This window comes from Chrysochloris asiatica, unplaced genomic scaffold, assembly GCF_000296735.1.
Source record: "Chrysochloris asiatica unplaced genomic scaffold, ChrAsi1.0 scaffold00047, whole genome shotgun sequence".
Classification (NCBI taxonomy): Eukaryota; Metazoa; Chordata; class Mammalia; order Afrosoricida; family Chrysochloridae; genus Chrysochloris; species Chrysochloris asiatica.
This window is the reverse complement of record NW_006408565.1, coordinates 2,299,111-2,324,729: the sequence shown is the minus strand read 5'-3', so window position 1 is coordinate 2,324,729 and position 25,619 is coordinate 2,299,111. Positions and strand designations below refer to the sequence as shown.

General features: G+C 40.4%; 1 protein-coding gene across 1 annotated transcript; it reads right to left on the bottom strand.

The window, feature by feature from the left end:
* Positions 1 to 3,568: 3,568 nt before the first annotated feature.
* ZBTB8OS (zinc finger and BTB domain containing 8 opposite strand) lies at positions 3,569 to 24,886 on the bottom strand. Its single transcript, XM_006862152.1, has 7 exons — positions 24,746 to 24,886; positions 15,144 to 15,168; positions 14,777 to 14,898; positions 14,478 to 14,560; positions 11,441 to 11,493; positions 7,230 to 7,266; positions 3,569 to 3,799 (listed from the first exon to the last, which is right to left on the bottom strand). The coding sequence occupies exons 1-7, from the start codon at positions 24,840 to 24,842 to the stop codon at positions 3,713 to 3,715; spliced, it is 504 nt and encodes a 167-aa protein (XP_006862214.1). The 5' UTR covers positions 24,843 to 24,886; the 3' UTR covers positions 3,569 to 3,712.
* Between the last annotated feature and the right edge of the window lie 733 nt (positions 24,887 to 25,619).

Below are 25,619 nucleotides of genomic sequence, written 5' to 3'. Positions count from 1 at the left end.
CAGCCAATATCCCTAGAACCTTGGAATTTTAACAAGGACTCTAGACCATAACTAACAGGTTATATAGTAAAGTAACTCTTGGTTATGGGCTAGCCAGGCCAGAGGCACCCACCTCATGAGGATATAGCTAAAAACCCCTGTGGACATGGAAACTCCCTGGGCTTCCTGGTTGGTGAAAGACATCAATGCCCAGGGGAGGGTAATACATCTTTTGGGACATGAAAGTTCTGCATTGAGATATTCTGTCTTGCCCAATGTCTCTTTATTTGTATCCTTTTTGCTATAATAAAATTGTAGCAAGTATAGAGTTCTCTGTGAATAGCGAGAGCCAGGTCAGAATGATGGTGGTTGGAAGCCCTGCTGTTTCCAAATACAGGAACCCACAAGTTTGTAGCCAGTATGCCACTAGTGAAGGAGCCTTACAGTAAGCATCTGAAAGGATAGGGAGGAAACTAAACTTGTAGCCAGCAAGTCAGAAGTGAGGGCATCATGAGGACATCCAAACTCACAGCTGGCATGAGGTCCTGGGTAGACTTGGCAGCCTGGGGGACCATGTTCTTTAACTTGCTCTAGGTGGTTAGAGTCAGGGGAAGAAGTGCCACATGACACCAGGTGTCAGAACATAAGGGGCAGAGAAAAGTAGGGTTTTGATTATTTTCCACACATATGGGATATAAGAACATGCTGAGTTTAGTCTGATAAGTATAGAGCTATTGTGTGAGGATAAAGTTTAGTCCACTGCAGGGAAGAAATTGCTCCCTAGGCCCAGACACACACTCTGGTGTATGTATCAGACATGGTTGGTCGCAGCCCAGTACAACCACCTCAGTGTTTCACAAACCTTTTAAAGTGTTGATGAGCAAAAATGTTATCTTGAGGACTACGGTGCACCTGACCCAAGACATGGTATTTTCAATAACCTCATATGCATGCAAAAGCTGGACAGTGACTGAGACCAGAGAATTGATGCTTTTGAGTTATGGTGTTGGAGGAGAATATTGAAAGTGTCAAGGGCTGCCAAAAGAACCAACAGATCTGTGTTGGAAGAAGTGCAGCCAGCGTGCTCCTTGGAGGCCAAGATGGCCAAACTTCATCTCTCATACTTCAGACATACTGTCAGGAGGGACCAGTCGCTGGAGAAGGATATCATGTTTGGTAAGGTGGAGGGTCAGAGAAAAAGAGGGCAACCCCCAGCAAGAAGGACTGGCCAAGTGGCAGCATCGATGGACTCAAGTGTGGCAACAGTAGTGAGGTTGGCCCAGGATTGGGCAGTGTTTCATTCTGCTGTGCATAAGGTAGCTATGGTACCAACTCAATGGCACCTAACAACAACTGATGATGGATCAAGAATGCCAACCTCCTCAAGGGTAACATATTCATTTTTCTTCTATCAGCAACTTCATCTTGACTTATTTTAAAACTAACATTTTACAATAACTAAAATTGTATTAGAATGTAATAAATTTATTATGAACAAAATATAATTTGTATTACACAGTTATATCTGACTTTACTGAATCCCATTATATAACACCGGTGGTAAGAGACAGGATTAAGTCATACTTTTTTCCTAGTCAGAAGCTACAGAATCCAAGTCTATACCCCATTTGGCTTTAATACATTCTAATGCTAGCATTCTTGTTACTGTGGAGTCAGCTCTTCCATGGTCCTCATGGTATTCCACTGTTCATTTTCACAAACTACCCGAAGAGTAGTCCATGATATAGAATGGGGTCCATAAAAAGCAGCTCCATCTCAACCCAGAAATCTGTCCAAAACTAAAGGCAAAAAGACTCTTCTAGATATTTCTTTTGTTGTTGATGTTAAGTGATGTCAAGTAGGTTCCAACTTATAGCAACCCTGTATAGGGTTTCTCAGGATTGGCTAGTGAGTTTGAATCACCAACCCTGTGTTCCAGTGCTTGATTCTATAGCGCCATACCAGGACTTGGATGTGTGAGCAACATTAACATTCACAAAGTGTGCCGGACAATAAAGCAACACTATCTGGTGTGGCACTGCGGGTTAATACACCAGACTACAAAGCCGTTTGAACTGCAAAGTCGGTGGTTCAAGCTCACCAGCCGCTCCTCAAAAACCCTATACAGGGTTGCTATGGGTCAGAACGGACTCGATGGCACTAACAACAACTTCAGTGATCCTACAACATACACATCTGAAGTGAGGTTGCTCAAACCACAGGCTCCTGAGCCAGTCTCATTAACTTCACTTTTTAGTAAATGTTGTTAGCTGCTGATGAGTTGACTCCACTCGGACTCACTGTGACTCCAGGCCTATAGAAGAGAAGTGCTCCACAGAATCTGAGGCTGTGACCTCGCTGAAGCAGATCCACCAGTTCTGACTTCTGAGGTACCTGTGGGTGGATTTAAATTGCCAACCTTTCAGATAGTAACTGAGTGCTTAACTTTAACCAGAGAAAAGTAATACAGTGATTCAGTGCTCAGAAAAAGCTCTTCAAAGTTCAAAGTCCATCTCTTTCTTAATGCTCAGATTTAGCAGATCCCTGGTATCTAGCACCACCCAGTGGCAATTGTTTCTTGTGTTGATCCCCACTCATAATGACCCTGTATAGGGTTTCTGATGGAGCCCTGAAAGGGCTGCTACTCTTAAAGTCAGCAGTTCAAAACCACCCAGCAGTTCCACAGGAGAAACCCTATATAGTCTCAGAAACCCTATACAGGGTTGCTATGAGTCACCACTACCACAGACAGGGTTTCTAAAAAGTGGTTTGAACCACTGACTTAATAGGTAGCAATCTAGTGCTTATCCTACACTGCCACTGTGCAACTGCAAACCATGCAAACTCTTGATCACAAGAAATACCTCCTCAATCGATAGAGAATAAAATAAAATTGTAAATCAAACTAAAGCAGTTTCATATTTTAAAAGTCATCTACTTTTAAAAGTTTAGATGATTCAAATTACTTTCCTGGATTCTGTCTACTTAGAGATGAATAGCTTAAAAAATTAGAAACAAACAAAAATATACCAAAATTTGTCTTTACTGTTCTACATAAATATATTGGCTTTAAAATATAATTATGTTTTACAAGGGTGGGTCCATTTATAAGAGGGAGCACATTTTTCTTAAGGGAAAATAGGTTTGTGCCAAAACATCAGTGCTTTTTCTACAGACATTTCCAATTGCTCCTTTTTTCTAAGAAAAGCAATTGTTATAGCTCTGTCCTTTAACAATATAAAACACAAACTCTTAGTGTACATTTAGAAAGCAGATCTGTAACCTACTTGGAAGAAAAGCAAACTTCTAGACATAAGAATGCATTTTCTCAAATTATTATTATTTTAATCCCAAACTGGATTTGGAAAGAGCACAGAGGTTCCAGAGTGCTGGTACACTAGGCTCTGGCTCCTAGAGCTGGTTTCCACAGGGCAAAGGACTGCTTACATCACTGATCTCTTTTCCAGTAAAGGGTGTGAGGCACCTGCTGCCACAGCAAAGTGACTAAATGAGGAACCATAATTGCCAACTAAAAAATGTCTTTAAAGTTTGAATACTTGAGCAACCCTGAACAAACCTATGCCCCGACTTTCCATTTCTCAAATCACACTTGGAGTTAATTTTTTTGTTCCACATGTTTCCATGTATCAATAGATATTGTAGCAGTTAAATCATGGTAGCTTCCCAAAAGACAGATAAAAGGTTCTTCATGGGAGTCTCTTTTCTTTGTATCTTAAATGTCAATGATCACAAAAACTTCTGGCTTCTCTTCATTATAAACTTGCATTGCCGAGTATGTTATTGCCTTGACTTCAGTTCCCTAAAGTTGGGGTTACAAAAAAACAAACGGGAAAAGGACACTGAGATCAGAATCATGAACTCCAGCAACAACTAAGAGATAGAACAGAAGTACTGAACACATTACTGGGCCAATTACCTGGGATGTCCCATGATACCATGACCCTACACTTCAAACCAAGGAGCCAGAGCCCAGGTGTTCAGCTGGACATAGCAGCCTCAGCAGCTCTTTTTATATATTGACAAAATGTTTGTCGATTCAGTTTTTCACAGCATACAAAATAATTTATTTAGCAGTAATGACAATAATCCACTATGCAACCTTACCCTTACACAATGCACCTTTCCCATCATCACTGACTCCTCTTTTCCCCTCCCTCCTGCTTCTGGTAACACTAATAAATTGTGGTCTCTATATATTTGCCTTTTCTTCTTTTCACATAAGTGAGGTCATACAACATTTGTCTAACATTCTAATCATACTTATATTTGCTTGTTTCAAAAATCACAAGAAGTGAATGAAATTAAATTGGTTGCATTGTATTCTAAGTATATTCCCAATGGCCAATGTGAGTTTAAAGTGTCTAAAATTTGACAAGTTGGCCAAGTCTTAGAAATATGCTATTTAGGTATTTCACTGAATTTTAAGGGGTGGCAAGAAAGTAGTAAACTATTTTTCATGTATTCATTGTAAAGTGAAACAATCATCATACTTCAATATTTTTACTATTCCAATGGCCAGTTCTCAGGTATTTCACATTACTAACAATATTCTATTATTTTCCAGTCACTTCTGGGAACAAAACTACCATTCACTCTAGGCCATACACATGTGCTGTTCATATCAGTGTTCCCCCTCAGAAAAAGAGCCCTGGTAGCACATAGTAGATTACAAAATGGGCTGCTAACAGCTAGTTCAGTAGTTCGAACCTACCAGTTGCTCTTCAGGATAAAGATGAAATTTTTTCAGCTCACCTAAAGATTTACAGCTTCAGAAACCCTATACAGGGTCGCCATGAGTCAGAACTGACTCAGTGGCATATAACCACATCACCATCACCAATGAATGTGTTATGATTTTCTTCTTTGACCTATCTGAAATGTTAGACTCTGCCCCAAATATACTATAGTTTATCTTAGAAAGACCCACCGTGTCATTTGCAATGTACAGTTTGCTTTCAATTTACATGTCCCCGTTTACTGGTCTCTTTTTATACTTCTCTCCCTGAGGCTCCATCACCATGTTTTATTTCATTACCTTGTTGCTGGAGAAGCGATACCACAGCTACTGGACACACTTAAGATTCCCCAGGCACAGTTATTTTGGGCCTCCTTGGCCTAAACACAAGAATTGGCAAACTACAGTCTACGAGTAAAATCCGGCCTGCTATTTTTGTAGGGCCTTGCAGGTTAAGAATGTTTTTCACATTTTTAAATGGTTGAACATAAAAAAAGACTATTAAGTGGCATTTAAAAATTGTATTAAATTCAATTATCAATGTCCACATAAGTTTGACTGGAGTCCAGCCACATCCATTTATTTATATGCTGTCTACGACTGCTTTAGCACTACAACAGCAAACTGAGTACTAAGTACCTCTCCCATTGCTTTTGGTCCACAATGCTTCAAATACAAGGGTAAGTCAAAAGTTCTACTACAAAACCCCCCAAAAGACCAAGCTTACTGGTTAGATAGATTGGTGGAACCCAAGACAATGGTTCCTTAGGCATCCTTAAGGTCTAGAACTGAATTAACCTCAATGGCTCAACCTTTCAGACATACAGTAGACAAGTCTATAGGGAAAACATTAACACCAGGGAATTAGGCATTCCTTACACTAATCAACCATTTGAGATCAAAAGGGCAGCATTTACCCAAGGACAAAGTTCAGGAGAGTTAGAAAAGGAGGCGGAATGAGAACAGTAAATAAAGAGAGAAGGTGGGACAAGTGATGTTATACTATGGGGACTGTAATAAATCACAGGAAACAAAATGTGTATGAATTGTTGAACAGAAAACCAATTTGCTCTGTAAATCTTTACCCAATAAATGAAAAAAAAAAATTTTTTTTTTTAAAGAAGTAACAAAATCATAGACACTAATTAAATGAAAATGTAAAGCTATTGCTTCTCAACATTATCTTCCATCTTGGTCTATACATGTCTGAAGGCAGTGTTTCCATTTCTATAATCCTTCTCCAAAGAATTCTGCACTCCTCTATTACACATCAAAATGGTAGTTTTGGCAACTTTTTTGGCAACCTCAGGGGCCTCAAATTGTATTCCTTTCAAATGTTCTTTGAATTTCAGGAGCAAAAACAAATTGTAAAGCAATAAATATCACAGCTGTATGGTGAATGGGATAAGATTTCTCAATAAATTCACATAGATTATCCCTTGCTACCCTTGAAGAATGAGCAGGTGCAATGTCGTGATGGGAAAAAATTCCTGGCACAACTTTCCTGGCCTCTTTATCACCAGTGCAGTTTTCTATTTTCTTAAAACTTCATAATAAGCCCCATGATCACCCTGTGTCCTTCAAGAAAATTGATCAAGATTGTTTTTTTGGTGGAACTCCAAAAAACAATCACCATGACTTTCTAAGCTGACCTCTGTGCCTAGAGTTTCACTTACCCAGCAGATGCTCTCCCATCAGAAATCACTGTTAGGGAGGCACCCTAACAAGACTAAGGACATCACTGATAGAGCTTGTCTGCTGTCATCCACTGATCACAGAGACATGTTTAAATACCAAGCTTTGTTTGGAATAAACCCATGTATGTATGAACTGGAACCCTAGGAGCAATACTTTTTGACTTACCCTCATACTTATTACTTGGCCCTTTACAGAAAAAAACTGACAATCTCTGCCCCAACTGATCTGACTGTTTGTAGAGTCAGGCCATACAGGCTGACAAATACAGAATCTAGAGAACCACAGGAAACAGAAAATACTTTGCAGACAGAGAACAAGTTCAACAATCTTATAAAGGAAGAAACCAAAGCCCAAAAGTAACATTTAAGTCATACAACAATCTAGAACAAACCTGACCCTAGAAGCCAAATGCTGACTCCTAATCAACCATATCAAATGTGGACAAATGAAGTATCTACTATAACATAGTCAGACAGGTCAGCGAAGTCTGAGAAAAAAAATGATCATTCTCATTGTTCCATTTTATTATAGTTGAAGTTCATTGTCAAATATATTGATCTCGTAATTGTTATATGCCGTGGAGTCAGTTCCGACTCACAGCGATCCTGTACAGGGTTTCCAAGGCAGTAAATCTTTATGGGAGCAGAAAGCCTCATCTTTCTCCCGTGGAACAGCTGGTAGTTCTGAACTGCTGACCTTGAGGTTTGCAGCCCGATTCATAACCACTACGCTACCAGAGCTGCTTATAATAGGCTAATACAAAATGCTTTTTAAAGCTAGATTTTTAAGAACATACCTGAGGGTGCTTGGACAATGAAAATTCTTCTCCCCATCTTAAGAAAATGAAAACATAATTAAGATTTCCAAGATTTAACATTTTTCCTATTTTAAAATAAGCCTTATATATAAAGTTGGTTACGATATTAGAAAGCCAAAATGCATGGGACAGGGTTGTTGTTGTTATGGGCCATGGAGTCAGTTCCGACCCATAGTGACCCTGTACAGGGTTTCTGAGGCTGTAAATCTTTACGGGAGCAGAAAGCCTCATCTTTCTCCTGTGGAACAGCTGGTAGTTTCGAACTGCTGACCTTGTGGTTTGCAGCCCAATTCGTAACCACTAAGCTACCAGAGCTCCTTATGGGAGAGGGTAGGGAGGCTATAAATATCACTTTGCTTTGCTAGCAGATACACCTGTTGAGAGATGATGTTCATCAGCCATTTGCAGTAGAGTGATCACTGCCCACCCCTACTGCCAAGTGGATTCTGATTCATAGTGACCCCAAAGGTTTTTCTTTTCAAATTTATTTGGCTTTGCTTGAATTTTCTTATTTTAAATATTTATTTCCAAAATAAGAAAATACAAGGCAAAATGCACAACAAAACAGTCTAATTCAAGTTTTACCTCGTACAAGTCAGTGACATGATGACATTCTTCAAGTTGTGCAGCCATTCTCACCCTCGTGTCTGAGCTGCCCCCCCCCATTAGCATAAAGTTAAAGCCCTCTACCTAATCTTTGAAATTGCTGTGGTCAATTTGATCCTATACAGAGAGTTCTTAAAAGAGTATAATGCTCAAAGTAGACATTTTTATCACTCAAACTATAGTTTGGTTTTAAGAAAACTTCAGAGAACATTTCTGATTTGAGTTTAAGATGATCCCAGGGCAATAGTTTTAGTTCAGGAAAGCTCCATGGCTCCAAAAAGACTGGAGTCCATTAGAACTTAAAATTCTGTCCTGTATTTTCTCCATTTTGATCATGATTCTTCTATAGAATCTTTGATCAAAATGTTCAGTAACAGTAGCAATTCTTTTGGTCTCATGGCAAAAGAGGCAGTTGTTCCTGGAGGTAATTTGTTACACATTTCATATCCTCTTCCTATTCCTGATTCTCCTTCTTCCTCTGTAAAGAGAAACCAACTGTTGTGCTCTGGATGGATTCTTGAAAGCTTTTAAGATTCCAGGCACTACACAACAAATTAGGAGGTAGAACAGAAGCACTAAACACATTATTGTTGTTGTTGTTAAAGTGCCGTTGAGTCGGTTCCGACCCATAGCGACCATGAACAGGGTTTCCGAGGCTGTAAATCTTTATAGGAGCAGAACGCCTCATCTTTCTCCCACAAAGCAGCTGGTAGTTTTGAACTGCTGACCTTGTAGTTCGCAGCCCAATTCATAACCACTATGCTACCAGAGCTCCTTAAATACATTATTAAGGCCAATTAATTGGACTGTCCCTGAAATCATGACCATAAGCCTCCAAATCAAGAAATCCTATGAGGTAATGAATTGTACATAATTAGCCTCAGCAACTATTCTGTGATTTTCCCACAACTCAGTACTCCATAAGCAATCTCTTTTTTCTCCCTCTCTCCTGCCCAATAACCAGTAATAAACTTTGTTCTCTACGTTTGCCTTTTCTTATCTTTTAATATAAGCAAAGTTTATACAGTATTTGTCTTTTTGCTATTCACTTCTTTCACTCAGCATAGTATCTTCAAGCTCCATCCTTACTATACAATGTATCAAGACTTTTCTCTTACTAGTTGCATAGTATTCCACTATATGTACCACATTTTGTTAATCTATTCACCTGCTCACAGGTATTTAGATTGTCTCAACCTTTCGGCTATTGCGAATAGTGGTGCAAGTCTCTTGGGACTGTAGCCTTTTTCAAGGCTGTGACCTTTCAGAAACAGACTGCTGGCCTGTCTTCAGAAGTACCTCTGGGTGGGTTCGAGCTGCCAATCTTAAGACTACTAATGTTGTTGTTTAGTACCAAAAAGTCAGTTCTTATAGTGACCCTGGATAGGGTTTCCAAGGAGCAGCTGATGGGTTTGAATCACTAACTCTGTGGTTAGCAGTCCAATGCTTATACTACATGCCACACCAAGCTAGTGACAGAACTAATTAAATGATACCTCCCAGAGGTCTGATGTTTACTTGTGCTTTGTTCACTATGTAAAAGTTTTTAATTGTGTGGATGATGACAAGCTATAGAAAACATTGTACAGAATAGGTTTTCCAGAACACTTTATTGTGCTCATGAAGAACATGTACACAGACCAAGAAGCAGTCCTGTGAACAGAACAAGAGGATATGGAATGATTTTAAATACTTGTTCAATCTGTATGCTAAGCAAATAAACCTTCAATAAAGATTGCACCTCAATGTAAAGAAAATAAAACAAAACTGCATTTTATCTTTTCCAAAAATGTTCACATTCTATAAATAGAAAGGTATACTCTCAAAATTTATACATGCATAGTCTCTCTCCTCAGCACTGTGGCTGAATTTCACAATAAAAGGAATAAAAAATTTTAGTTTCCTTCAATCACTTACGAGCTTGCTACCCTTGGACAAACCTGTTTCCTTACTTAGAAAAAATGGGGTGGAGAATAATAAAACACCTCACTACACGGAAAGAAGCTAATATTAAAATTCAACATAAAGTAGACAAGATGAGCTATATAAAAACATAAACCTTACAGACAACTAAATAATTGAGGAAACTTGGGAAACACCAAGTCAAACCAAATTGATCTAATCAACTGTTTTGCAAACTCGAAGAAAAAGTATTGTTTGAATGAAGTGTGAAATAAAGATGTTTTACCAAAAATAATCTGATGTTAGACCTTGATTCCTGAGATAAATTCTTAATCCTTGCAATTTCCAGAATAATTAAGGTGTCTTCATTCTCTATAGGTGTTCAGACCATACCTAATAGTTGATATGAGATGATACTGGGGTGGGGGCTGAGCAGACCAGAAACATACCACCACCTGATACCCTGACCTTATGATCTCTTGACCTTGTGATCTCCACTGACCTCTGGTGCTTGTATTATATAGTGAGACACCTGTCCCTTAACACCCCCACCCCCACCAATAAAGCTCTGGACACTGAGTCTGCAAAGAACTCTCTTGTTTGGGGAAAATATCTATTCTTTCTATCGGGTGAAACACCTTCTTTGGGACACAGAAGCTCCAAGGTGGAAAACATCCCAGAATTTACCCGGCATGTCTCTTCTTCATACTGACCTTGATTTGTATCCTTTATAATAAAGCTGTAATTGTAAGTATGGGAGCAAGGTGACTCCATAAGATAAGTACTGGACTGCAAACCACAATGTCGGTGGTTCAAGCCCATCAACTACTCCACGGGAGAAAGATAAGGCTTTCTGCTCCCCCAAAGATTTACAGCCTTGGAAACCCTATACAGGGCCCCTATGAGTCAAAACTGACTCAACGGCACTTAACAACAATCTTAGTATAGTATAGGGCCTTCTGTGAGTCATTCAGTGAAATTCTAATCCGAACTTCTGTGACCCAAAGAGGGTGTGTCACTCTCTCAAGGGAGTTGATGTTTTTTCCCAACCAGGAAGCTCTTGCAGATTCAATGTCCAGAGCTTTAACTGGGGTGCAGTGGACTAAACTTAAGGCCAGCAAGTCAGGAGTATAGGTGTCATGACGTTTACCAAGGTTAAGGCTGGCATCTGAGGCCTTGGGTAGTAGATTTGGCAGTTCAAAGGACCATATCCTTTTAACTTGTTCAATCTGACCTAGCTCTGGGTGGTTAGGGTCAGAAAAAGAAATGCTGCACGTGCAGCTGGTGTCAGAACTGAAGGGAAGTGAAAGCGGGGACTTGTTACATCCTCACAGTTGGTGTCAGAAGAAAATTGATTTGACTGATCCACATAGAAGCACAGAAATGAGGATATGTCAGTGTTTTCCCCTCCACTCACCTGGGCAGAAAGAATGCTAGCTTTACAGCAATTATTTTGCTAAAAAAACAACAAATGGGAAGTCAGGTTTAAAAACCAGTCAACTTTGTTCTGACAAGTTACTGGTTCTCTAAAGCGGAAGACCAGACCCTAGACCATAAAGCTTAACCTGAAAAGCCCTACTAGAAAACTGGAGCTCTTATTGCCTTCCTAGCCACTTGGTCCAATGAAAAACATAACTAACATCTTTCATGACAGTTGACACTCAAAAGGGTTCAAAACTTACCCAATCGACCGTAATGTGAAATTTCTTTGATCTATATTGAGTACTTTCACTTCCTAAAGAAGAAAAAAACCTTTTTTAAAATTTTCATTCCAGACTATCTACTATAACATGTCTAGATTGTCACCTTTTCTAGAAAATAACAGTATGCTACTTTTCTCAAGGAAAATGAAAATGTCAACTAAGATTCCATAACAAACTGTGGTGTCATAAGTTATCTAATGTCTCTTCTAGCCACAGCCTGTAACTCCCACCAAACATTTCTGTCCTGCTGGGTCTAGGTAAGAGAACATGTGAGAAGATATGATAGGATGACATGATTCAGCTGTGAATGCTAGCAAAGTTAATTTTAATTCTGGAAACTTGGAACTCTAGCATGGGTTTATAATGAGTCATCTCAGAAGCAGAAGGGGGGAACCTCACTACCATCAAAGAGCCAGGAGAGGAATGCATTCTTTGGACACCAAGATCCCTGCACACTGAACCTCCTTGAACCAGGGACAGAAAGCTGTTGCAAAACAGGAATAACAGCGGAACGGCAGCAGCAGAACCAATAACCAGAGCACAAGATAGAGCAGTGGGCTTCCCAGTCCACTGAGCAAGTAAAATTGAGTGACTTTGCATAGGGTGCTTGCTTGTAGAATGGGGTGACTCCAAGCACTTAGGTGGGGGAGGTAGATTTGCTGACCCACAGAGCTGAAGCTGAGTACCTTCAGGATGAGACTTATGGCAGAGTGGTGTGTTCTATAGGCATTTATCAGTAGTTGACTGGAAAAACTGTGCTCTGAGTATTTCTGATGCTGAATTATAACCTGATAAATCCCTTATCCCTGAGTATAGTATCTGAATTCTGTGTGGCCATTGCAATAGATTATCAAACCCAACTGAGGAGCAGAGAGGATTGTGGAAAGAATGGTTGATGCCACATACTGTCGCACAAACGAAATATCCTTCTAAGATATATGGCTTATGTTACATTTTACATGAGTAAAGAACTTCTGTTACAAGATACATGTTTCACCTCCTCGGTATACAGTGTTGACAGGGATGGACAACTAAGACATTGGCTATGCAAAATGTGGGGGGGGGGGCTACAAAGGCAAGAAGTGACTGGCTTACAAGCTTTCAAGATGAAGCCTAGTTCCACAGGGTGCGGGGAAAGGTAGAATCTCCTTTGTCTGGACAGGGCTGATGAAAGGAGATGGGGATTAAGACTCTTGTACAATAAAGAATAATTGCTATCAGGACTGACTATGAGGGTTGGAAATGTAAAGACAGATGCTTTGCAACAAAAGGGAGGGAGCAGTTGATTTTGCAGTCCAGGAGCGGAGGTCCCTGGGACCATCAAGGGAGAAGAGCAGAGTGCGGGACCCTACCCAGAGAAGCAATGACGCCAGAGATGGAGGCAGAGATGATGACGTGGAGAGATGGAGCAGCTGAGGACTCTGGACTCAGGGAGGGAGAGGGTCTGTGAGCTGACGGCCGGGGGGCAGGCTTGCGGGATGTGCTCTTTGGTTGTTTTGATGATGCATGGAGGGGATTACAGTCATTGCAATGAAACAAAATACGACAGGTTGAATGTAAAGCTAATGTTCTCCCATGTAAACTATCACTTAATCTACAATAGAAACTTAAAAAAAAAAAAAAAAAGATAACATGTTTATTGTTGTTCGTTTACAACTCATAGCGACCCTGTCCAGGGTTCCCGATGCTGTGAATCTTTTTGAAGCAGAAAGCCTCACTTTTCTCCCACACAGTATATAGTGGGCTTGAACTGCCAACCTTGTGGCGCACAATTCAGTGCTTATCATATGGAGCCATCACACTCCCAAGATAATTGGTAGAGAAAAACAATATAGGATTTTAATCACTTGTAGTCTTATGTGACTGACACATTATATTCACATAATAGTGTGGGCACATCATATGATGCAATTGGTAGAGTATACGTGGTGAAGCTGGTAAGGGAAAGATGAGAGGAATTATGGAAGCAGTGAGTGCCATCTATGTTAGATAGAAATGTTGTTGGAGAGGAGCCCCCTTCTGAAGGCTGACAGCAAGGAAGTCCCACATGGTTTTACCTTTCTTCACTTCAAGGAAAACTAAAAGCACCAATTGTTTAAACTGTGCTAACTTGGCAGAACTGTTAAATCTCAAATGTTTAACATAACAAAAGATCTAGATTTCAAACCTACCTACCATTCTATGGAAGAAAGGTGTGGCAGTCACCCCTGTAAAGACTGTTGAGACAGTCGCAACTCATAGAGACCCAATATAGGGTTTCCAAGGAGCACGTGGTGAGTTTGAACCACCAACCATTGGGTTGTTGTTGTTGTTGTGTGCCGTGGAGTCAGTTCCGACTCATTGCGACCCTGCACAGGGTTTCCGAGGCTATTAAGCTTTACGGGAGCAGAACGCCTCATCTTTCTCCCGCGGAACAGCTGGTAGTTTTGAACTGCTGACCGTGCGGTTCGCAGCCCGATTCGTAACAACTATGCTACCAGAGCTCCTTAACCATTGGGTTAGCAGTTGGTATTTATCTTATAGTGCCATAGCAGGGATGTCTGTAAAGATTGTTGCTGCTCTTAAGTGCCATCGAGCCGGTGGTGACTCATAGCGACCTTGTACAGGGTTTCCAAGGAGCGGCTGGTGAGTTTGAATCACTGACCTTGCACTTCATACCAAATCTGTAGTCCAGTGCTTACCCTACAGCACCACACCAGGCAGTTCTACTCTGTCCCACAGGGTCACTAAAGCACTGGGGTGGGTTTTGGTCCCTTAGGGTTAGCAGGGGCATACTGTCTGTCTACATGGTAGGTGCCTTCTGATCACTCAGTCCTACAGTAACAAGTATATATCTAAACACAAAATACACACAGAAATGGCAAATGCAGGATAACCTAGAAGTACCTACAGTCAGTATAATTTATGCAAATCAGTATCATTTTACATATCTGTATGGATTGGTCTTGCATCCTGTGCTCTATTTTAAAACCTGAACTAAGAATTCATTTGCTAAGAAAGAAAAACCCTTGCTTACCCGGGGTATGAAGAACTCATCAGCACTGAACTTATAAAGCCACTCATCCAAAAAGTGAAACAGAAGAGATTGTAAGTCATCTCCTATACAGTATCAAAAAGAACCAAAACAGTACATTTAGTAATTTTGGTTTCTAAAAATTAATCTGCATTTAAATGTATAATGAATCACTAATTAAAAGAGGAAGTACAGGTTCAAAATCAACTTTATTCTTACTGTGAAAGTCTGGAATTACACTCTAATTATTTAGAACACTACACATTTTTATAACAATTTCTGCCTGTGAATCAATCACTTACCTTGGGTTTCTACTTCTACTGTATGAAGGGGCTCAACAGTCCCAGTATCTGTCATATAACCAAACATGGCCATTGCACACTGCTCAAACGCTTCCTCCAAAGTAGAGCCCCACGCATGTAACCTAAAGAAACACATTCACTTTGTCATCCACTGGAAGCTGGAAACTTGACAGCAAAATCAAAATAAAATCACTATGAAAACAGAAGAACTAAAGGCCTCAATGATACTGAAACTGCGTATCTTTAAACGATCACTTTCATCTTCTGAAAGAACCAAGATAGGCAGAGAAATGCCAAGGAAAGGAAAACATTAAGCCTTCTTCTTTAATCACATGGTATTGAATGAACAAATTCCAGCTATACTCACTGGACATCAGCTGTATGATCCAAATCTGAGGAGAGACACAGAAAAACACTAGTGAGATACTAAACTTGACTTTCAAATTAACGCCTCACTGAATCATACATGTGAAAAATATTATGTTTTTTATTTTTTGTCTCAATTAAAACTATAATAACTCTGGTGTGGTGCTGTAGGATGAGCACTGTACTTACTGCTAACCGAAAGGTCAGCAGTTCAAACCCACCAGCCACTCCTTGGAAAACCTATACAGGGCTGCTATGAGTCTGAACAGGATTCCTGTTGTGGTGCCGTAGGATAAAGCATGGGACCACAAGGTCTGTTTGACATGCAAGGCCGGCAGTTCAAACCCACCGGCAGCTCCTCAGAAACCTAATACAGGGTCGCTATGAGTTGGAACCGACTCAACAGCACTTACCTACAACAGTTCATTATTACGTGAACATCTTATTTAAAGACCAAGAAAATGTTGCACAGCTCACACCTTTTGCTATTCATTTAGGCTGCAAAAGTTAATTGCTTTATTAAGGCTTTTTTTTTTTTTTAAACTTATTGTGAATTGAGTGAAGGTTTACAGAGCAGATCAACAGTTCATACACATTTTGTTTCATGCTGATTGCAATCCCACAATGTTACAGCCCTTAGCCCATTTTCTCTGTCTTGTTTCTTAACCCTTCCAGTCTTCTCAACTGTGTCCTTAGGCAAATGCTACTCTTTCCATCTTAAATGGCTGATTATTCTAAGGATTGCTTATCTCCCCACTATTATTGCTTACCTTATAAATGTATCTATTGTTTGACTGAAAAGAGTCACAGTGGTAAGATCAATTCCAGAACTAACAGGTGACTAAGGGCCATAGTCTCGAGTGTTCTATCAGACTGCATTCAACTAGTAAACCTGGTCTTTTTATGATTTTGAATTGTGTTCCACATTCTCCTCCCAGTCTATCTAGGAACATCCTAATGTGATCCTTTCACATAGGTTGGTAGTGGTAACCAAATACCATCTAATTCTTCTGGTCTCAGGGTTGTGGAAGCTGATGTTCATGAGGTCCACTAGTCCACTGGACTAATTGTTTCTATGCACCTTTGATTTTCTTTGCTTTGTCTTTGGTGGGGAGAGGCCAACAGGCATATCTTAGAAGATGGCTCACAAGCTATTACGACACCAATCACTACCGACCAAAGTAGGATTTAGAACATTGTCTTTGTGGACTATGTTATGACAGTTGATCTTTGTGTCCCAAAACTATGGTCCTGAGATCCCAGGCCTCCCTCAAGGTGTTTGATTATGGCAAAAATAGTTTTCATAACTTTGTCCCTTGTGTGCTCTATTATATTCATGAATTATTTGTGGCATAGGTAAATACATATGTAAAAACATTCTGTCAAACCTGTATGTGAACTTAAGAAGGTTTGTGGAAAATGGAATTAAAAGATACAGGAATTTTCGAAGCTCCCTAACAAATTTGTGAATACAGTCACAATTATATACATATATAAACTGCAGCTGCTCCTCAGAAACCCTGTACAGGGTCACTGTGGGTCAGAATTGACTTGACACTTTCAACAACAACATAAACTGCATAGGGAACACAGTTATAAATACTTTTTCAATATAACCAAGCCCTTTGAGAAATTGGCTTTTGGGGTTTGAAGACTTATTAAGACCATAGTCTCATGGGTCAACTCAATCAATAGCCATAACCTAGTTCATAAAGTGTATGCTCTAGATCCTAATATGAGGAATAGTGTCAATGTGGCCATCTAAGATACATCTGTTGGTCTCTACTCATGCAGAACAAAAAAGAAAGAAGGTGTAAAAATGGTGTGGTGGGCATCTGACTTTAACTTCACGAAGGGGAGAGAGAATCACCACCAGCATCACCTCAATTTCTATGAAACAGAGGTCAGACATCCCACCTTTCTCCAACTACTTTACCAATTCTGCTATCAGCCATCCCTCTCACTTCACTTTCTACTTCTCTACTGGGTTCAGTAATTCATTGCACCTGTCACACAAAACTCGCAAACCATATTTAGGGTCATGGAGCTTATTAGCAATGTAACAGGCTACAATCAAATTCAGAAACAAATCAGGATACAGTTCTTAGGTCAAACAGTTTCTTGGTCATTGACACAGGAACGCTTCTCCCTGGCCCTTGGCCACTCTGGCTTCTTGGGCCAGTGCCATTTCTGCCCTACAGAAGTGTTATAAAACTCTTTAACTCTACCAGTAAGTGCCTAAAGGCATCCCATTCTACCAATAAGCCTCAGCCCAAGGCACAGAGCTCTCTACCTCTGTGGGTCAGTAAAGCTATGTCCATCAACAAATGTCTGGCCGCATCTTACTTCACTCAGATCTGAAGTTCTCACTCCACTGGCTGCTGTCTCCTGGTTCTGTTCTTATCTGTTCTCTATGACACTTGTCACAACTTCTTACCGTCAGCAGTATTGTAACCCACTGTCTCCTGAGTCTAAGAGTCCCCAGGCCCAAAGGACATGCTCCACTCCCGGCTCTTCTTTCCTTGTGGTAATAGTGTCCACTTCTGCCCTGGAATTAGCTCTCTTTTAAGCACTGTTGTTGTTACGTGCTGTCAAGTTGGTTGCAACTCATTAATAACCCTGTTTACAGCTTCCAAGGAATGGCTGGTGAGTTTGAACCACCAACCTTGTGGTTTAGATGACCTTGAAGTCCAGTGCTTTATCTTACAACACCACACCAGGACTCCCTTTTAAACAAATCAGGATGGAAAAACTGGCTAATCCCCTCATTAGGGTTCCATACACTTAAGGAGCTCTGGTAGCGTAGTGGTTACGAATCGGGCTGTGAACCACAAGGTCAGCATTTCAAAACTACCAGCTGTTCCAAGGGAGAAACATGAGGCTTTCTGCTCCCGTAAAGACTAACAGCCTCAGAAACCCTGCACAGGGTCGCTATGAGTCGGAACTGACTCTACGGCACATAACAACAACAATAATACTTCATTTGCATGGCCCAACCCTCACAGGGTTCTACACATTTCATTTGCTCATTGCAAGTTGTCTGATCCCCTTGGTGGGCCACAAGCACCATATTTACATCATCTTACCCAATCATTGTATGATGGTCACAAAGAACCAGAAGCACTTTAGAAGACAGCCCTGGCAATCTACTTCTGAATAATCCGTCAATGAAAACCCTCTGGAGCACAGTTCTACTCTGACACACATCAGGTCATGGGGAGTCAGAGTCAACTATTATGGCTACAAGGGTCATCTTAAGTAATTCACAACACCATAGAAGGGAAAAAGAAAGCAGTCTATAGAACTAATAGTCTACACAAACCATACATGGCCTCTTCTACATTGAGACCCGAGCTAGGTGGTGTCCAGCTACCACTTGATCAGGGTCACAATAGGAAAAAAGTATCAAACAGAACTCAAATTGTTAAAAAGTTCCAACTTCCTAGACCAATCTTGAGACAACTGCTCTGAAATATTTTTAAACCTTAAATCAGAATCATCCCTTGCGGTCACCTTTTGCTAAACAACGGATTGGCTCATAAAATAGAGAGCATCACCTATGAGTAATAAGCGCCTTTAAAAAACCATCTACAGGGAAGATGAAGATAGTAGAAGACACAGGGAGAAGTACAAGAGATAAAGTAAATAGAGTTAAACACTGTTAACTGATAGTACATGGAAGGGATTGCAATCAAACTGAAATGAAATGTATGATTTGTTGAATGTAAAACTGATGATCTGTTCTGCAAACATTTATTCAATTAAAAAAAAAAAAAAATCACCTATAGGAGTCCTGGTGTATGGCACTGTAGGATAAAGCACTGGACCTCAAGGGTGATTTGAACGACAAGGCTGGTGGTTCAAATTTACCTGCCGCTACTTGGAAACCCTATACAAGGTTGCTATAAGTTGGAATAGACTGTAAGGCACTTAGCAACAACAACAATGGGAGATCACATGGTCAGAAATTACTGTAACATAAAGAGAAGAGGATAAAGGGGCAGAACCTTGTGATGTCTTGATCTTGTGATCTACACTGACCCCTGGTGTTTGTATTATGTACCACTGTGAAAAAAGGTAACCAAAATCACAGAGTAATTAGTGTGGTGGTGTTATCATTAGGTACTGTGGAGTTTGTTCCGACTCATAGCAACCCATGAACAACAAAATAAAACACTGTTTGGTCCAGCACCACCCTCAGCCAGGTCTATATTTGAGCTCATTGTTGCAGGCACTATGTAAATCTCGTTGAGGAGCTTCCTCTTTTTCATTGACCTTCCACTTTACCAAGCATGTCGTTTTCCAGAGACTGGTCCCTCCTGACATCTCCAAAGTATATGAAATACTTCTAAGGCATATTCTGGCTGTACCTCTTCCAAGACAGATTTGTTTGTTCTTCTGTTAGTCCATAGTCTAATGCCTTTGCAGAGTAATTTGTGTAGAAATTGTTAAATGGGAACCTAATATGCTGTGTAAACTTTCACCTTAAACACAATTATTTTTTTTAAAAGGAAAGGATGCTGGAAAGTAACAAATTATTCTATAGCGCGCTCCTATTGGATGTTTATTTCAATATTTTCAGCCCATTCTTCACCCATATCACAACTTCCATTCTTTCTTTCCACTTAGAATATTAAGGCTAGAAGAAAAGTCTTTGAGACAGCCCAATTCCTTCACTTACAAAAGGAAATCTGATATCCAGAGATCTTGTGACTTGTTTAAGACCATACTATTGATTAGAGACAATATGGGGACTAGAATTGAGGTTTTCTGATGGCAATCAAGGTTCAAATTCATCTCTAATTCACTAAAAAATATTTAATGAAGATTTTTAAGGCACCCTCATGGCGCTGTGGATTAGATGTTGGGCTGGAAGCAGGGAGCTTAACACAAAATCAAAGTAAAATCACTATAATAACACAAAACCTAAAGGCCTCAATCAACTCAATGACACGGAAACTGGGTGCTTTAAACTATCACTTTCATATTCTGAGAGAAAACGTCACTGACATGAAAATATTAAGCCGCCTTTTTTAAGCAAAAAGCTGTATCCGAGGAAGAAAGATGAGGCTGACTGCTCCCATAAAAATGAAGTCTTGGAAACTCTATGAGTCAGTGTATGAGTCAGAATCAATTCAATGGTAGTGGATTTTGTTTTTCTGTTTTTGTTTCCTAAGTATCAGACAAAGGAAGTTCAAATGACTAGCAGAGATCACAAATAAGTTCAAAAGTAAAAAGAAAGAAAAAGATAAGCATTAGCCCTGTTGTTGTTAAGAGCCACTGAGTCGGTTCCAACTCACAGCGATCCTGTATAGGGTTTCCAAGGAGTGGCTGGTGAATTTGAACCGCTGACCTTGCAGTTCAAACCAATATTGCAGTCTAGTACCACGCCACTCCAGGACTCCAGCATTAACCCTAGAGAAGTTAGAATGATAAGTATTAACAATAGAAAAAATACTTATGCAAGAACGTTCACAACAACTTTTTCCCTGAAAGCTAACAACAACCCATATGTTCATCAATAAGAAAATAAACAAATGGAGGCATAATCATGGAATGCTACTCACCAATAAAAAGCCAGAACAACTGACTGTGCAATAGATGAATCCCAGAAACATGCTGAGTGAATAAGCCAGACGTAAAACATTCCATACTGTACAAATCCATTTATATGAAACTCTAAAACAGCTCAAGTTAAACTATGGTGATAGAAATCCGAGCAACAGTTGCCTCAAGGTAAGCAGAGGTTGAACACATTGAAACGTTCTGGGATGATAGAAAAAGTCTACATCTTAATTGAAATGATTACATACTAAAAGAAGGGGTTAAATAGAATCAACTAAAAATAAGTTTTTGTATAATAAATTAAAGGTCAACAACCCAATAGAAAAGTGGGTTAAGAATATGAATACATACTTTCTAGAAGAGGAAATGGCTCTGAGCATACTAGAAGATGTTCAATTCACATAATAAGAAAAATACAATTGGTATGGCATGATACTTAACAAAATGAAAAGACCAGAAGTAGAGTAACGTGTCGATTGGTAAAAGTGTAAGGAAAAGGAAAGGCAATATATAATAAGAGAGGGTCAGCACAATGTAACCAAGATACTGAGAGGTATGCAAGAATAAAGAACAACAGGGAATGCTAAGGAGCTCTGATGGTGCAGTGCTTACAAGTCAAGCTGCTAACCTTGCGGCTTAAAACTACCAGTGTTCTTCAGAAATACCAGGCTTTCTGCTCCTGTTAAGATTTTCAGCCTTGGAAACCCTATACAGGATTATTATCAATTGGAACTGACTATGCAGCACACCACCACCGTGAATGCTGGTGTGGCACTGTAGGATAAGCACTGGACTACAAGGTTGGGTTTAACCACAAGGTTGACGATCCAAATTCACCAGCTGTTCCTCGGAAACCCTATACATGGTCACTATGAGTCAGAACCAACTCTACAGCACTTAACAACAGTGAATGCTAGAACACATTCAATCTTATACCAGCAGTAATACCTCACAATCATTTGTGAGTAACACAAGTACTGGACTGCTAACCTCAAGGCTGGCAGTTCAAGCCCACACTCTTGGAAACCCCCTATATAGGGTTGCTGTGAATTGGAGCACTTGATGGCTCTTAGCAACAGTAAATATGTATGCTAAATTTGTAAGGTAGGTCTTACAGGAGTACACCTGCATACATATATAGGTATGTTGTTGTTGTTAAGTGCTGTAGAGTTGGTTTCGCAGAGTCATAGTGACCCTGTACAGGGTTTCTAAGGAGCAGCTGATAGGTTTGAACCATTGACCTTGTGGTTAGCAGCCCAGTGCTTATCCTACAACACCACACCAGAACTCCTATATAGTTATATAGTTGTTGCTAAGTGCCATCAAGTCAGTTCTGACTCATAGCGATCCTGTATAAGGTTTCTGAGGAGTAGTTGGTGGATTTGAACTTGACACCTTGTGGTTCCCAGTTCAGTGCTGATCCTACAGCGCCACAACCTATAGAATTGTGGATATTTCTATATATACATTTGCAAATTCTGCAGACATACTCATATATAAACAGAACACTGAGTCACAGAAAATACTTAGACATCAGAACTGAAAAAACAGATTTTATACAGACAATGGGAAATCAAAACCATCACCTGAGAGGACATCTAGGTCAACTTGCAAAACACAGTTCTTACATTCTCCCCCTCCCCCAAAACAACAACAACAACAACAACAACAACAGAGGGAATAGAAGCAAATACTGTTGCACAATGATGCATAGAGGAGATTGTAAACATTGTAATGAAACAATTAATGTAAAACTGATGTTCTCTCATGTAAACTATCACTCAATTCACAAGAAAAACTTAAAAAACAAAAACACACAGTTCTTAAAGACAACGTTCCATATCCTAATCTGGTGAGTTAGTGTTTAATATCCTACTCTGGTGAGTAGCATCTGGGGTCTTAAAAGCTTTCAAGAGGTCATCTAAGAAGCAACTATTGATCTCTCCCACCTGGAGCACAGAATGAAGAAAAATTAAACCTCAAGGAAGCAGTTAGTCCAAAGGAGCCTCCCCAAACCTGAGCCTAGAACTAGATGGTACCCATCTACCACTACCAACCACTCTACTCAAGATCACAATAGAAGGTCTGGTTAGAATAGGTTCAAAGATACATACAACAAATGATAAAGTACAAAAAAAAAAAAAAAAAAAAAGCAAAAGACCAGATTTACTGGTCTGAAATAGACTAAAGGAACACCCTGAGATTATTGCCTTGAGAAAACCTTCTAACTTGACCCGGAAGACACTCCAGGTGGCCACATTTCAGCCAAATAGTAAGAGAGTCTATGAAACAAACAACACCTGTGAAGAATGTGCTCCTCATAACAATCAACTATGAGACTAAAAGGGCAACATTTGCTCAAAACCAAATTAGAGAAGATGGGGAGGGCTAGGGAAACCAGAAGAATAGAAATGGGGAACCCAGAGAACAAACAGGTGGGATGCTGACACATTGCATGGACAGCAACCAAGGTAAGGGAATAATATGTAGGAATTGTCTTCCCAATTAACTGGGAAAACTAATTAGCTTTCACCCAAAACACAATAAAAAGTTAAAGAAAAAAAAGTAAAGATGCACAGTTCTACATCACTAATGAGGGCATAAATTAATACAATGAGGGCATAAATTAATACAATGTATGGCAATGACTGTCAAAGTTAAAAATAACTGTCAAAGTTAAAAATGCACATATATTTTAACAATTTACCAGTAACTTCCAGAAATTTATTCTACATACAGGAAAATTACTACATGTGCAAAACAAAGGATGTTACTATTTGTAACAGCATGATTAGAAACACTGTAAACGTTTTTCAACTGAAAAGTGGTTAAACATAATAAGTGGTTATACATCTTTGCAAGTACTCCTAAGAAAATGGTAATGATACTTGCTCTACAGAGAACTAAGTGGATGGTGATCAGGACTGAAAAACTTACTTTTTACTGCATAGCTGTTAGACTTTTTGGATCTTGAGTCACATATATTATCTATTAAAAATACATTTTAAAAACTGCTTCTAAATTCAAAAGAGATGAACACACACACTCAGAGATGCACAGGGTCCAGAAAGTACAGAAACTACTACACTATGGTTAACAAATTTTATACAGACAATGGAAAATTAAGGATTTTACGCAGGGAAATAAGAAGTCAGATTTGTGCTCCCCAAACTACATCCACCTAAGGAATGTCAGTTTAACGTTTATATAAGATTTAAGAGTGTACCTTACTTTCACATTCAGCATTATTTTATTTAATCCTCAAATGAAAACACTGAGCGACAAAGGCAGATTTTGGGAGTTGCCTAGATGATAAAACTAGTTCTTTGTACTAACACCATGATCCGAGTAAAACACCAAATTAGAAGTCCTTATTTGGTTTTCCTTATTAGGAGTCCTGGTGTGGCGCTGTGTTGTTAAGTGCCATCGAGTCGATTCCGACCCTTAGCGACCCTGTATAGGGTTTCCAAGGAGCGACTGGTGAGCTTGAACCACTGACCTTGCAGTTCAAACGATTTTGCAGTCTGACGGATTAGCCCACAGCACCACAGCGCTGTGGTTGACTGCAATGTCGGTTTTGAACCCCAAGGTCGGTGGTTCAAATCCATCAGCTACTCCTTGGAAACCCTGAGTCGGAACCGACTTGACGGAACTAACAACATCTTGCTTTCCGAGTCGTCTCTCCGGACCACCATCTAACTTTTCCACTGTTGGATATATACGTAGGGGCCACTGCCCCGCAAAAGCTCGAAAACATGGTTTTTAGAATACACTAATAATACCCACACATAAGTTGATTATCCGATAGTGAATGATGTTCAAGATACCGTAAAAGTGGGATCCCTGGCTTCCCAAGTCAGACTAGGTGTCTCTTCTTCAGGATCACCCGAACAAATATTCCAGAGCGTACAACACCGTGCAGAAACAGGAATCCCCAAGCCTACAGCATCTTTTAGGACAGGGTGGTAGGCGGGAACGGAAATCGCAGGTAAGAAGGGATGTCCCTATGCCCAGAGCTAAAGAGAGCCACCTACTCACACTCGTATTTCCGATTGACAGGAGGATACTTGGCCTTGACCGCCTTCTGCTTCTCGGTTAAATTGTAGTCTCTTTCATCTTCAGCCTCTTGCGCCATGATTGTAGCACTGACCTCTCTACTTCCGCCCTTCACCTGCCGGACTTCGGTGTCAGTTACAACTTCCGCTCAAGATTCCACTACCCGGCACTAACCTTTAAAGGGCTAGGACTCCATAATTCCGGAGCTGCAGATGTACTTTAGATCTTAAACCATCCGTCCTAGACCCCCCTCCACCTAGAGTGCGCCTTTAAAGAGTCAGGGCCCCATTTCCAGCACTTGCTTCAATAGTTCTTTTTTAGAAACAAACATTTAAGAATTTAGGAGTATGCGGACACGTAAGTTAGACACCTCTTGCCCTGAATGGCAAAGGCCTCTCTCTCCATCGCCCTCCAAATTGATAACTAGACCAGAAGTTATTTCTTATCTGAGTACTTTGAAAGGAATATGAATTTCACAGCCTTTAAGAAAATGGCTGCCCCCAGGAGAGTGCGGGCTAAACCTCCCTCTCACGTGACACTGGGCGTGCGCATTCCCACCAGCCTCCGCGCGCGCAAACGAAAGATGTCCACTCTGGGCCGTGTGGGGGGAGGGGGCGGAGCGCGCGCCTAGGCCCCGCGAAAAGCAACTCAGCGCGTCTGGATAGGCTGCGAACACCGCTTCCCCGCCCACTCCGCCGTTCGATGTGCTCGGATTGGTCGAGGTTTAGGTGAAGGTGCGCGAGTAGGGCCTCACGCAGGGGCAGCAGGAAACAATAGAGGCCGCGCGCGCTGAGCGAGCGCCCGCTGCCTCCCCGCCCCTCCCGAAACGTTCGACTCTGGGCTCCCTCCCGTCTCT